Raw genomic sequence first — 14,915 nt, 5'->3', positions numbered from 1 at the left:
ATCTCACTTCTTTATGAAAGCAGAATCTTCAGTATGTGCATTTATTTCCACATTTCAGTTAATATAGATATTTGAATATAATACACCTAGATTTCTTTAAAACTCTTCTAGTGATTATGTAAACAATTTGCCTAATTATTTCAGTTATGCTTAAAAGTTAGATTATAATTTAAAGAAACCCCAAGAGTAAGAAAGTGCTGATGCAGATGGAAATCGCCTTTTATTAATACATTTATTGTGATTAGCTCATCTTATCTCTGTCCCATCCTATTCAAGCTATGGAAGTTTGCAGCTTTGAAAAAGGAAGCCTGTGTAAATGGTACCAGCCAATCTCGGAAAAAGTAATTCAAGATTCAAACACATTCAGGTGGGGACTTGGTAATGGAACCAGTATTCATCATGGGGAGGAAAATCACAGGCCGTCGGTGGATCATACAATGTAAGTGACCACGCATTTGGAACATGTCTGCTAGGGACTATTTATTAAGCAGTTCCCAAATTCCTGCCACACCACCTTACCCTAAGTTAGTGCTCTTGTAAAGATGAAGGTTTAAGTGAAAACATAAGTGGGCTAAGTGTACTCTTTCTTACAAAATTAAAAAAAATTTTTAATTAAAAAATAGTAAATGCTCTTATAAAAGTCATAGAAACCAGAGAAAAGCATGAGTAAATAAAGAAAAAATATTTGTAATATCACCACTCATCGAAAAGCACTGTTAATATGTTGTTTTAGAATTATCTATTCATTCCTTCCCCTCCAAATTTCTTTTCTCCTTTTCTTCCTTTTTCAGCTCCTCCTCCAACACCTTGCCCCTTTCCCTCTTCTTCCAGTCTTTGCTCTTTATCATCATTTATTTTGGTCTTTTCTTTCGAGGTTTAATAACTCATACCTTTCCCCTGTTTTGTAGTCCACAAATATATTGAGTGCTCACTTCCTACAAGATCCCATTCTTCCTCTTTCCTTTTGTTGATTTCAAGGAAATGTTACTGAAGACAACAAAGGAATCCCCATTTATATTACAGAGAATCTTTTCCAAACCTTTATGCCTTCACACTTCTCCTCAGTTAAAGCTTCATGACCCCCAGTTCCTAGGCTGCTGCTTCAAAGAAAACTAAAGGTATATCCACTGTCCAGTCCATCATTGCCCTGGCCAACTTGACCTTGCACTCAAGGGGACCACGGTATCTTAAGTGTACAATGATTTTTCTTTCCCTGGGCTGACTTTTTCACCCTGGTTTTCTGAGCTCCCTTTTGTTCTTTTTGTTCTATTAAAATGGTTCCAGTTTTACCATCATTTTATTTAAATGTCTGCCGCCAGGTTGCCCAAAGTATATAGAGTAGTAGATATTCATACTGCTTTGTTTTGATCACATTTGACAGTTGGCAAGTAATTTTTGAAATTTCAGGATACAAAATTTCCTTGGGCTGCTTCTGACATAAAAAAGTACAGGGTAATTTCAGAAAGTTTCTGTGGCTCATGCAAATAAGCCATACTTCATTAATAAACTATATTTCTGTAAAGAAAAAGGTAGACTAGAATCTAACTTCTAGGTGGTAAAAGTATAAACAGAAATATGGCAGCATATAAGCAAAGGAATATAATCGGCTTTTAACTTGTCTCTGACCCTCACCCCCTGCTTCCAATAGACTGCAAATTCCTTGAGGAATTTGAAGGACTGTGATTCCCATTTATTGCATTATTTCTAAGGCTCTTTATGTATTAAGTCCCAGTAGTTATTTGTTGAGTGAGTTAGTTGATGATTAGGATCAATATATTTATGCTTTATAATTAAAGGCTACAAGGCACAAAATTAAATATATTTTAAATAGGAATACTTAATAATCAGATAATGTTTAATGGATGTGCTCTACATGACAAAATCCTGGAGAATGGGGCAGTTCCTCAGCTTCTATCTTCTCTAGTTTTCCTCTCCCCTTCTCTCTAGGTTCTTTCTTCAGCCAAGGAAGGTCTGACATTTTTTACTTTGTCAAATAGTTCTTATGCATCATTTATTCTACTCTATGGCTTATAGTAGAACTCCAAGCTCAGTTTGTCCAAATTATGGGGTTTTTTTCTTTATATTTAAAGGGGAGCTTTTCCATTTAGAAAATGCTTTTCTCTCTCAGGTATCTGGCTCTAGAGATTTAAAGCCAGGTTTTTAGACTACTGTCTCTGAAACAGTTTTCAAGACCAGTTTTGAAAATCAAAAAGCTCTACACCAGTTCTTTCTTTCTCTTCACTTTCTATGATTCCACTTCACCCTAAGGTAAAGATTGCTTCTGGCTTGGGTTGGTAAGGAACATTCATAAGCAAGTGCAAAAGAAAAAAAAATCACATTACTATATTTCAAAATATTCTCTCACTTCATACACCTAATGAAGCAATAAAACATCTAGAAGAGTCATGGTGGGGTAGGAATATGTAGGGAAGTTTTCATTGTGCAGATGAGTCTTCAGTTACGTCTTAGCTTTTACCGTTTCATTTCCATGATGGAAAACAAGGTAAGTAAAGTCATAGTCCAAGTCACAATCTACTGTTTTGTGTTCACACTTTAATGGACTATTCTTTGTACCTGAGGATCTAAAGTGCACTCTGGGTCTAAATTAAGGGTTGCATCTTTATTTTTTACTTGTTTGTTTGTGGGAGAGTAACACCATTCCATACAGCTGGTGCATTCAGCATTTGTATATGAATTAGAAATAGTCATCTCTTCTTCTAGGGCTTCTTCTGTGTGGCCATGGTCTTAGTACGGGGCTTGGTGAGTGGATTCTTTCTTCATCCCGCTCAGCAGGGACCAACTAAGGGCACCTGGCATGATTTTTTTTCCTAGGATTGGAATCTAAATATTTATTTAGAAATAAATATTGTTCTCAACTACAACCAGAGAAAAAATAAAGTAAAACCCCTTCAATGTAAATATCATCAGTTGCAATTTGCATGTTCTTTTGAGATTGGAGTTGGATGAAATTTCTGTTTCCTCTAACTTATGCAGTGAGAGGGAATATTTAATAGAAAAATTCTTTTCTTGGTATTTTGGGAAAAGCACCCTAATCTAGTTCAACAACAACAGCAACAACACACGCACACACACCACAGAAGAAAAACAAGTTTATATCCATTCATGCTCCAGGAACTACTAGGAAACTTGGCAAAAACATTAGTCTTACTCAGCTGAGAATTGTTTAAAACAATTGTTATTTGCTTATCATTGAATCAAGGTATTTGGATTACCTAGCATCTGAGCTTTGTAGCTAATTCAAATTTACATATGTTTAGAACATTGAAGATTTGGAAGTGTTGTGTAATGATTCCTCGTGGTTTGTAATTTCATAAGATCTTAGAATCCTGTACTCTGACCTCCATAATCAGTTCAATAAGCCAAGGCAGTTTTACATTAGTATGTAAATTAGTAAACTAGCTTATAACTAAATACCATAAAATTTTTTTTAATTTATTTATTTATTTATTTATTTATGGCTGTGTTGGGTCTTCGTTTCTGTGCGAGGGCTTTCTCTAGTTGCGGCAAGCGGGGGCCACTCTTCATCGCGGTGCGCGGGCCTCTTCACTATCGCGGCCTCTCTTGTTGCGGAGCACAGGCTCCAGACGCGCAGGCTCAGTAATTGTGGCTCACGGGCCTAGTTGCTCCGCGGCATGTGGGATCTTCCCAGACCAGGGCTCGAACCCGTGTCCGCTGCATTGGCAGGCAGATTCTCAACCACTGCACCATCAGGGAAGCCCCTAAATACCATAAATTTTATGATCATTTTTTACTCATAGGAAAACCTTTTTTTCACCCAACTTCCTTTTCACAGCCAGAAGCCAAGGAGAGCAACATTTTGAGCCCTTGGCCCTCAAATCCATTTTATTTGACTGCAGTAAATGCCCATCTATTGGTTAAATAAGGTTTAATATTAATGCCTCTTAGGAGTCTTAAATCATTCCCTCAAGCAAGATGAAGCTCTTCCTATTTATTGCTCATATGGAAGTACACCTAGTGGAGTACGTATGCATATTCTGGGTCTGTGGTTTCTAACTGTGCTCACAGAAGCTTTAGGGAAGTTTCTCAAAGTGTGGATCAAGTACCGCCGAAAATGTTTGTGTGTTTATTAATACTTAAATATGTAATACATTTAAAAGCAGATTCTGACACTTGAATCAGAATCTTGGGAATAGAGCCTGGGGCTCTGTATTTTTAGTGTAATTCCTAGGTGGTTCTAGAACCTCATTCTTAGGGGCCCTCCAGGGCAGAAAGTGGGGAGGGTATTGCTAAAAGACAGAGGGTGGCTTTCTTATCAACTAATTCCAATTTTGATTAGAGCAGACTCATTTTCCTCTAAATCCAGTGACTAATTTAAAAAAAATAGTACAAAATATTTCAGGAAAAACCAAGAAACAATAAATATCCTAAGATGATTTTACTTAAAAATAAAATTTGTGTGTTATAAAGTAACATATAATTGAGAAATCATTTGGGAGAAAACTCTACCCTGTGTTAATCTAAAAGGCATGTGGGCTTCCCTGGTGGCGCAGTGGTTGAGAATCTGCCTGCCAGTGCAGGGGACACGGATTCAAGCCCTGGTGTGGGAAGATCCCACATGCCACGGAGCAACTAAGCCCATGCGCCACAACTACTGAGCCTGCACTCTAGAGTCTGCGAGCCACAACTGCTGAGCCCGTGTGCCACAACTACTGAAGCCCACGCACCTAGAGCCTGTGCTCTGCAACAAGAGGAGCCACCGCAATGAGAAGTCTGCGCACCTCAGCTAAGAGTAGCCCCTGCTCGCCGCAACTAGAGAAAGCCTGCACGCAGCAATGAAGACCAAACACAGCCAAAAATAAATAAATAAAATAAATACATTAAAAAAAATAAATAAAAGACATGTAACTCAAGGCACCCTCTATGCTGCCTCTTTCATTGTAAAACACCCAGCCATTTCTCTCAAATCTTTTTGCCCATGTGTTCTCTTCTCTACCTCTAAAAAATGATCTGTCTGTCTTTTGGATCAAAACCAAGCATACCAATTTTATTATCATCTGGAAAAAACAGATATTTTTAAATATTTTGCATTTTTAGGTTTGCTTACAGACTGTTGAGAAACTATTTGAATATGAACCATCTCATTCAAAATGCAGATTAGATAGAACACAGTTTTGTGCTGCTTGTTTATGAAGTAGAAGTACTTTTTCTTAGATTTTTCTTTTTATTTCACGACACTGATCATTGTCTTTCAGGTGGAAATGAGTTATAGTTCCCGCTGCTGCAGATGCACCTACATTCCTATCTACATTATGCATTTGTACAGGCTTGACATCATTATAAACTAAAAGCCACATAAATAATGCAAGCTGTCTCTGTGACATAACTGTGCATATCATAATGTATCTAAGTGCTGGATATAAATGTGGATAAAGCTTCAGTAAAACTGAAAATATTTTAATGTTTTCTGCTCTGCAGCGGTAACAATTTTCAAAGCTTTAGTCTCGGACATTAAATGCCAGAATTACTGCTTTCTCGGAGCCTTTTCTGGTAAGCCAATTTTTTATAGGCCAATTTAGATGCCTTAACACTCTCCCAATATAATTTCTAAAAGATCCAGTTTTAAAAATCCATAGTAATGGTTAAATACCAGGCTTTAGAAACAGTTTTGCTAAAATAAAAATAAAAATGCAAACAGGCAAAATAAAAATTAACCGTAATAATTTTCTCTTAAGTGTTTTAATACTGGTGGGAAATAGCATTTCTGGCAGTGTTTTCACAGGACTGAATATAAAGCATAATTGCACCTCTAAAACACAAGAAAAATTGCTTTTGTTTTAGACTGACCTTGAGTTAAGCACCTATTCTTTATTTTTGCATACATATCAATAATTTGTTTTAAATCACTTTAATTTTATTTCAGTGTATTTTAGCTTGATAATAATTTTAAAAATTAACTACAATGACTTGAAAACATGGAATTTAAGAGAAATCTATGCTGAAAATAATACTTGTAAACCGTACCTAAAATAATATATATACAGGGGTTAGGTAATATGTAGTTGCTGTACATGGTAAGGTTTTAAGAATGTATTCATAATACAGTGTATGATTTATATTATGTTACCATAATGAAATTAAAAATTCATTTTCATTATATAATTTTTGAATGTGCCTTCCCTTTAACCACATTAAGATGAAATAAATTTATTTGCATTCCAACTCCTGCACAAAATTGTTATAGTTATACAAAATGTGGAGGAAAAAATATGTTTTCTCAACTAAGTAAAGATAAATTAGATTTAATTCTTATATTAAGACAAGGACTTGAAAATATGAATATACTATATCACATATGAACCAATATCAATGTGATCTAATGACATTTATATATGCAGATACATCAAATACTCAAAGATCCTTATGGTCTGGAGGAGAATTAGCCTTGACTAGGCACACAATTCATTCTTACATTAGGCATGTATTTCCTGAGCATCTGGTCTGTGAGAATAGTAAGCTTAATCAGACATGAAACCAGCACACACATGAATAGATGTGTAATGCCCAGCAGAAAGAGAGGCCCACTGTGGACCCTCAGGTCTATTGGTCTATCTTGGTTGTGTCTCGGTATTTAATAATACCTGAAAAGACTCTCTAACTTTGAATTTTAGTGGCTAATATAAATGAACTAAAATAATATTATGGGTAAAGACCATTTACTGATTATTCTAAGAATTTGACTTTTTTATTGTTACAAAAATAACTTTCTTTCCACAAAAGAAGAAAGGTATTTTTACTGTAGGGAAATATTTAAATATAGATAAGAAAGGGAAGTAATGTTAACAACTATAATCTTGCCACTATGATAAAAGCACTGTGCATGTATACATATATATTTAGCAAAAAATAGGTTCTATCAATCACACTTTTTTAATATGCTTTTAATTTTATTTACAATCTATAAGCAATTATTTACCAATACTTTTTTTAATGGGGCAATAGTTTTCAAATAACAGGATGCACCATAATTCACTAATTTAATTCCTCAATATTTGATATCTGAGTTGCTTTTAATTATACACAGATTTTTTTTTTTTTTTTTTTTTTAATGTGCGCCCTGTCGTGTGAGGTGGTTTCTCAACCCCTTTGTGATGTTGTCCCTGTGGTGCGAGGCGGTTTCTCATCCCCTTTGTGATGTTGTCCCTGTGGTGCGAGGCGGTTTCTCATCCCCTTTGTGATGTGGGCCCTGTGGTGTGAGGTGGTTTCTCATCCCCCTTGTGATGTGGGCCCTGTGGTTTTTGGTGGTTTCTCATCTACTTTGTGATGTTGGCCTTGTAGTGTGAGATGGTTTCTCATCCTCTTTGTGATGTGGGCCGAGTGGTGGGAGGTGGTTTCTCATCCCCTTTGTGATGGGGGCCCTGTGGTGTGAGGTGGTTTCTCATCCCCTTTGTGATGGGGGCCCTTTTGTGTGAGGTGTTTTCTCATCCCCTTTGTGATGTGGCCACTTTGGTGTAAGGTGGTTTCTCATCACCTTTTTGATGTGGTCCCTGTGGTGTGAGGTGGTTTCTCATCCCCTTTGTGATGTGGGCCGTGTAGTGTTAGGTGGTTTCTCATCCCCTTTGTGATGTGGGCCCTGTAGTGTTAGGTGGTTTCTCATCCCCTTTGTGATGTGGGCCCTGTAGTGTGAGGTGGTTTCTCATCCCCTTTGTGATGTGGGCCCTGTGGTGTGAGGTGGGTTCTCATCCCCTTTGTGATGTGGGCCCTGTGGTGTGAGGTGGATTCTCATCCCATTTGTGATGTGGGCCCTGTGGTGTGAGGTGGTTTCTCATCCTCTTTGTGATGTGGGCCCTGTGTTGTGAAGTGGTTTTTTCATCCCTTTGTGATGGGGACCCTGTGGTGTGAGGTTCATTCTCATCCCCTTTGTGATGTGAGCCCTGGGGTTTTACGTAGTTTCTAATCCCCTTTTTAATGTGGGCTCTGTGGTGTGAGGTGGATTCTCATCCCCTTTGTGATGGGGGCCATGTGGTGTGAGGTGGTTTCTCATCCCCTTTGTGATGGGGGCCATGTGGTGTGAGGTGGTTTCTCATCCCCTTTGTGATGGGGGCCATGTGGTGTGAGGTGGTTTCTCATCCCCTTTGTGATGGGGGCCCTTTTGTGTGAGGTGTTTTCTCATCCGCTTTGTGATGTTTGACCTGTGGTGTAAGGTGGTTTCTCATCACCTTTTTGATGTGGTCCCTTTGGTGTGAGGTGGTTTCTCATCCGCTTTGTGATGTGGGCCCCGTGGTGTGAGGTGGATTCTCATTCCCTTTGTGAAGTGCGTCCTGTGGTGTGAGGTGGTTTTTCATCCCCTTTGTGATGTGGTCCCTTTGGTGTGAGGTGGTTTCTCATCCCCTTTGTGATGTGGGCCTTGTGGTGTGAGGTGGTTTCTCATCCCCTTTGTGATGTGGGCCCTGTGGTGTGAGGTGGTTTCTCATCCCCTTTGTGATGTGCCCACTTTGGTGTGAGGTGGTTTCTCATATCCTCTTTGTGATGTGGGCCCTGCGGTGTGGGGTGGTTTCTGATCCCCTTTGTGATGTGGGCCCTGTGGTGTGAGGTGGTTTCTCATCCCCTTGGTGTTGGATGATCTTTGTTGTGAGGTGGTTCTCATCCCCTTTGTGATGTGGGCCCTGTGGTGTGAAGTGGTTTTTCATCCCCTTTGTAATGTGGGCCCTATGGTGTGATGTCGTTTCTCATCCCCTTTGTGATGTGGGCCCTGTGGTGTGAGGTGGTTTTTCATCCCCTTTGTGATGTGGCCCCTTTGGTGTGAGGTGGTTTTTCATCCCTTTGTGATGGGCCCTTGGTGTGAGGTGGTTTTCTCATCCCCTTTGTGATGGGGGCCTTTGGTGTTGAGGTGGTTTCTCATCCCTTTGTGATGGGGTCTCGCTTGGTGTGAGGTAGTTCTCATCCATTTTGTGATGTGGGCCCTTTGGTGTGAGGTGGTTTCTCATCCCCTTTGTGATGTGGGCCCTTTGGTGTGAGGTGGTTTCTCATCCCCTTTGTGATGTGGGCCCTGTGGTGTGAGGTGATTTCTCATCCCCTTTATGATGGGGGCTCTCTGGTGTGAGGTGGTGTCTCATCCCCTTTGTGATGTGGGCCCTGTGGTGTAGGTGGTTTCTCATCCCCTTTGTGATGGGGGCCCTGTGGTGTGAGGTGGTTTCTCATCCCCTTTGTGATGTTGCCCTGTGGTGTAAGGTGGTTTCTCATCCCCTTTGTGATGGGGGCCCTGTGGTGTGAGGTGGTTTCTCATCCCCTTTGTGATGGGGGCCCTTTGGTGTGAGGTGGTTTCTCATCCCCTTTGTGATGGGGGCCCTGTGTGTGAGATGGTTTCTCATCCCCTTTGTGATGTGTGCCCTGTGGTGTAAGGTGGTTTCTCATCCCCTTTGTGATGGGGGCCCTTTGGTGTGAGGTGGTTTCTCATCCACTTTGTGAAGTTTGCCCTGTGGTGTAAGGTGGTTTCTCATCTACTTTGTGATGTTGGCCCTATGGTGTAAGGTGGTTTCTCATCCCCTTTGTGACGGGGGCCCTTTGGTGTGAGTTGGTTTCTCATCCCCTTTGTGATGGGGGCCCTGTGGTGTGAGGTGGTTCCTCATCCCCTTTGTGATGTGGGCCCCGTGGTGTGAGGTGGTTTCTCATCCCCTTTGTGATGGGGGCCCTTTGGTGTGAAGGGGTTTCTCATCCCCTTTTTGATATGTGACCTATTGTGTCAGGTGGTTTCTCATCCCCTTTGTGATGTGGGCCCTGTGGTGTGAGGTGGTGTCTCATCCCCTTTGTAATGTGGGCCCTGTGGTTTAAGGTGGTTTCTCATCCCCTTTGTGATGTGGGCCCTGTGGTGTGAGGTGGATTGTCATTCCCTTTGTGAAGTGTGTCCTGTGGTGTGAGGTGTTTTTTCATCCCCTTTGTGATGTGGGCCCTGTAGTGTGAGGTGGTTTCGCATCCTCTTTGTGATGTGGGTCCTGTGGTGTGAGGTGGTTTCTCATCCCCTTTGTGATGTTGGCTCTGTGGTGTAAGGTGGTTTCTCATCAGCTTTGTGATGTGGTCCCTTTGGTGTGAGGTAGTTTCTCATCTCCTTTGTGATGTGGGCCCTGTGGTGTGAGGTGGGTTCTCATCCCCTTTGTGATGTGGGCCCTGTGGTGTGAGGTCGTTTATCATTCCCTTTGTGATGTGGGACCTGTAGTGTGATGTGGTTTCTCATCCCCTTTGTGATGTGGGCCCTGTGGTGTGAGTTGGGTTCTCATCCCCTTTGTGATGTGGGCCCTGTGGTATTAGGTGGTTTCTCATCCCCTTTGTGATGTGGCCCTGAGGTGTGAGGTGGTTTCTCATCCCCTTTGTGATGTGGGCTCTGTGGTGTGAGGGGGTTTCTCATCCCTTTTTGATGTGGGCCCTGTGGTGTGAGGTGGTTTCTCATCCCCTTTGTGATGTGGGCCCTGTGGTGTGACGTGGTTACTCATTCCCTTTGTGATGTGTGCCCTGTGGTGTGACATGGTTTCTCATGCCCTGTTTGATGTGGGTCATATGGTGTGAGGTGGATTCTCATCCCCTTTGTGATGTGGGCCCTGTGGTTTTAGGTGGTTTCTATTCCCCTTTTTGATGTGGGCTCTGAGGTGTGAGGTGGATTCTCATCCGCTTTGTGATGTTTGACCTGTGGTGTTAGGTGGTTTCTCATCCCGTTTGTGATGGGGGCCCTCTGGTGTGAGGTGATTTCTCATCCTCTTTGTAATGTTGGCCCTGTGGTGTAAGGTGGTTTCTCATCACCTTTTTGATGTGGTCCCTTTGGTGTGAGGTGGTTTCTCATCCCCTTTGTGATGTGGGCCCTGTGGTGTGAGGTGGGTTCTCATCCCCTTTGTGATGTTGGCCCTGTGGAGTTAGGTGGTTTCTCATCCCCTTTGTGATGTGGGCCCTGTGTTGTGAGGTGGTTTCTCATCCCCTTTGTGATGGGGACCCTGTGGTGTGAGGTGGATTCTCATCCCCTTTGTAATGTGAGCCCTGTGGTTTTAGGTGGTTTCTAACCCCTTTTTGATGTGGGCTCTGAGGTGTGAGGTGGATTCTCATCCGCTTTGTGATCTTTGACCTGTGGTATTAGGTGGTTTCTCATCCCGTTTGTGATGGGGGCCCTTTGGTGTGAGGTGATTTCTCATCCTCTTTGTGATGTTGGCCCTGTGGTGTTAGGTGGTTTCTCATCCCCTTTGTGATGTGGGCCCTGTGGTGTGAGGTGGTTTCTCATCCCCTTTGTGATGGGGGCCCTGTGGTGTGAGGTGGTTTCTCATCCCCTTTGTGATGGGGGCCCTGTGGTGTTAGGTGGTTTCTTATCCCCTTGTGATGTGAGCCCTGTGGTGTGAGGTGGTTTCTTATCCCCTTTGTGATGTGGGCCCTGTGGTGTGAGGTGGTTTGTCATCCCCTTTGTGATGCGGGCCCTGTGGTTTGATGCGGTTTCTCATCCCCTTTCTGATGTGGGCCCACTGGTGTGATGTGGTTTCTTATCCCCTTTGTGATGTGGGCCCTGTGGTGTGAGGTGGTTTCTCATCCTCTTTGTGATGTGGGCCCTGTGGTGTGAGGTGGTTTCTCATCCCCTTTGTGATGTTGGCCCTTTGGTGTTAGGTGGTTTCTCATCCCGTTTGTGATGGGGGCCCTTTGGTGTGAGGTGATTTCTCATCCTCTTTGTGATGTTGGCTCTTTGGTGTGAGGTGGTTTCTCATCCCCTTTGTGATGGTGGCTCATTCTTGTTAGGTGGTTTCTCATCCCCTTTTTGACGTGGCCCCTTTGGTGTGAGGTGGTTTCTCATCCCCTTTGTGATGTGGGCCCTGTGGTGTGAGGTGGTTTCTCATCCCCTTTGTGATGTGGGCCCTGTGGTGTAAGGTGGTTTCTCATCCCCTTTGTGATGGGGGCTCTTTGGTGTGAGGTGGTTTTTCATCCCCTTTGTGATGTGGCCATTTTGGTGTGAGGTGGTTTCTCATCCCCTTTATGATGCGAGCCCTGTGGTGTGAGGTGGTGTCTCATCCCCTTTGTGATGTGGGCCCTGTGGTGTGAGTTTTTTTCTCATCCCCTTTGTAATGGGGCCCTTTAGTGTGAGGTGGTTTCTCATCCCCTTTGTGATGTGGTCCCTTTGGTGTGAGGTGGTTTCTCATCCCCTTTCTGATGTGGGCCCTGTGGTGTGAGGTGGGTTCTCATCCCCTTTGTAATGTGAGCCGTGTGGAGTTAGGTGATTTCTCATCCCCTTTGTGATGTGGGCCCTGTGGTGTGAGGTGGATTGTCATTCCCTTTGTGAAGTGTGTCCTGTGGTGTGAGGTGTTTTTTCATCCCCTTTGTGATGTGGGCCCTGTAGTGTGAGGTGGTTTCGCATCCTCTTTGTGATGTGGGTCCTGTGGTGTGAGGTGGTTTCTCATCCCCTTTGTGATGGGGGCTCTTTGGTGTGAAGGGGTTTCTCATCCCCTTTGTAATGGGGCCCTGTGGTGTGAGGTGGTTTCTCATCCCCTTTGTGATGTGGCCCCGATGGTGTGAGGTGGTTTCTCATCCCCTTTGTGATGCTTGCCCTGTGGCATGAGGTGGTTTCTCATCCACCCTGTGATGTGGGCCCTGTGGTGTGAGGTGGTTTTTCATCCCCTTTGTGATGTGGGCCCTGTGGTGTGAGGTGGTTTTTCATCCCGTTTGTGATGTGGGCCCTGTGGTGTGAGGTGGTTTCTCATCCCCTTTGTGATGTGAGCCCTGTGGAGTGGTGGTGTGTCATCACCTTTGTGATGTGGGCCCTGTGGTGTGAGGTGGTTTCTCATCCCCTTTGTGATGTGGGCCCTGTGGTGTGAGGTGGTTTCTCATCCCGTTTGTGATGTGGCCCCTGTGGTGTGGGGTGGTTTCTCATCCCCTTTGTGATGTGGGCCCTGTGGTATGAGGTGGTTTCTCATCCCCTTTGTGATGTGGGCCCTGTGGTGTGAGGTGGTTTCTCATCTGCTTTGTGATGTGGCCCCTTTGGTGTGAGGTGGTTTCTCATCCCCTTTGTGATGTGGGCCCTGTGGTGTGAGGTGGTTTCTCATCCTCTTTGTGATGTTGGCCCTGTGGTGTGAGGTGGTTTCTCATCCCGTTTGTGATGGGGGCCCTTTGGTGTGAGGTGATTTCTCATCCTCTTTGTGATGTTGGCCCTGTGGTGTAAGGTGGTTTCTCATCCCGTTTGTGATGGGGGCCCTCTGGTGTGAGGTGATTTCTCATCCTCTTTGTGATGTTGGCCCTGTGGTGTAAGGTGGTTTCTCATCACCTTTTTGATGTGGTCCCTTTGGTGTGAGGTGGTTTCCATCCCGTTTGTGATGGGGGCCCTTTGGTGTGAGGTGATTTCTCATCCTCTTTGTGATGTTGGCCCTGTGGTGTTAGGTGGTTTCTCATCCCCTTTGTGATGTGGGCCCTGTGGTGTGAGGTGGTTTCTCATCCCCTTTGTGGTGGGGGCCCTGTGGTGTGAGGTGGTTTCTCATCCCCTTTGTGATGTGGGCCCTGTGGTGTGAGGTGGTTTTTCTTCCCCTTTGTGATGTGTACCCTGTGGTGTGAGGTGGTTTCTCATCCCCTTTGTGATGTGGGCCCTGTGGTGTGAGGTGGTTTCTCATCCCCTTTGTGATGGGGGCCCCTGTGGTGTGAGGTGGTTTCTCATCCCCTTTGTGATGTGGGCCCCTGTGGTGTGAGGTGGTTTCTTATCCCCTTTGTGATGGGGCCCTGTGGTGTGAGGTGGTTTCTCATCCCCTTTGTGATGTGGGCCCTGTGTGTGAGGTGGTTTCTCATCCCCTTTGTGATGTGGGCCCTGTGGTGTGAGGTGGTTTCTCATCCCCTTTGTGATGGGGCCCTGTGGTGTGAGGTGGTTTCTCATCCCTTTTTGATGTGGCCCCTGTGGTGTGAGGTGGTTTCTCATCCCGTTGTGATGTGGGCCCTTTGGTGTGAGGTGGTTTCTCATCCCCTTTGTGATGAGGGCCCTTTGGTGTGAGGTGGTTTCTCATCCCCTTTGGGATGTGGTCCCTTTGGTGTGAGGTGGTTTCTCATCCCCTTTGTGATGTGGCCCTGTGGTGTGAGGTGGTTTCTCATCCCTTTGTGATGTGGGCCCTGTGGTGTTAGGTGGTTTCTCATCCCCTTTGTGATGTGGCCCTGTGGTGTGAGGTGGTTTCTCATCCTCTTTGTGATGTGGCCCTGTGGTGTAAGGTGGTTTCTCATCCCCTTTGTGATGGGGGCCCTTTAGTGTGAGGTGGTTTCTCATCCCCTTTGTGATGTTGGCCCTTTGGTGTGAGGTGGTTTCTCATCCCGTTTGTGATGTGGGCCCTGTGGTGTGAGGTGATTTCTCATCCTCTTTGTAATGTGGCCCTGTGGTGTTAGGTGGTTTCTCATCCCCTTTGTGATGGGGGCCTTTGGTGTGAGGTGGTTTCTCATCCCCTTTGTGATGTGGGCCCTTTGGTGTGAGGTGGTTTCTCATCCCCTTAGTGATGGGGGTCTTTGGTGTGAGGTGGTTTCTCATCCCTTTTGTCATGAGGCCCTGTGGTGTGAGGTGGTTTCTTATCCCCTTTGTGATGTGGGCCCTGTGGTGTGAGGTGGTTTCTCATCCCCTTTGTGATGTGGGCCCTGTGGTGTGAAGTGGTTTCTCATCCCCTTTGTAATGGGGCCTTGTGGTGTAATGTCGTTTCTCATCCCCTTTGTGACGAGTGTCCTGTGGTGTGAGGTGGTTTCTCATCCCCTTTGTAATGTGGGCCCTATTGTGTGAGGTAGTTTCTCATGCCCCTTTTGATGTGCGTCCTATGGTGTGAGGTGGTTTCTCATCCCCTTTGTGATGGGGGCTCTTTGGTGTGAGGTGGTTTCTCATCCCCTTTGTGATATGTGACCTATTGTGTCAGGTGGTTTCTCATCCCCTTTGTGATGTGGCCCCTTTGGTGTGAGGTGGTTTC

The 14,915-nt window shown here is 44.3% G+C and overlaps 1 protein-coding gene and 1 long non-coding RNA gene across 6 annotated transcripts in view; both read left to right on the top strand.

The window, feature by feature from the left end:
* The window catches only part of MALRD1 (MAM and LDL receptor class A domain containing 1), a 612,855-nt gene that overhangs the window by 203,455 nt on the left and 394,485 nt on the right, over positions 1–14,915 (top strand). The window contains exon 21 of the mRNA XM_036841268.1: positions 277–439. Within this exon, the coding sequence (XP_036697163.1) occupies positions 277–439 (163 nt within the window). The remainder of the gene's footprint in view (positions 1–276; positions 440–14,915) is intronic.
* Positions 7,210–10,262, top strand: LOC118888701. 5 transcript variants are annotated; one of them, XR_005018347.1, is made up of 3 exons: positions 7,210–7,237; positions 9,726–9,854; positions 9,984–10,262. It is a non-coding gene; the product is annotated as an uncharacterized LOC118888701 (long non-coding RNA). The 5 variants fall into 5 exon arrangements; XR_005018351.1 differs by lacking the exon at positions 7,210–7,237 and adding an exon at positions 8,932–8,954; XR_005018352.1 differs by lacking the exon at positions 7,210–7,237 and adding an exon at positions 9,196–9,210.

Source organism: Balaenoptera musculus, chromosome 2, assembly GCF_009873245.2.
Source record: "Balaenoptera musculus isolate JJ_BM4_2016_0621 chromosome 2, mBalMus1.pri.v3, whole genome shotgun sequence".
NCBI lineage: Eukaryota > Metazoa > Chordata > Mammalia > Artiodactyla > Balaenopteridae > Balaenoptera > Balaenoptera musculus.
Note: the sequence above shows the minus strand (reverse complement) of the source record. Positions and strands in the feature narration are given on the sequence as shown.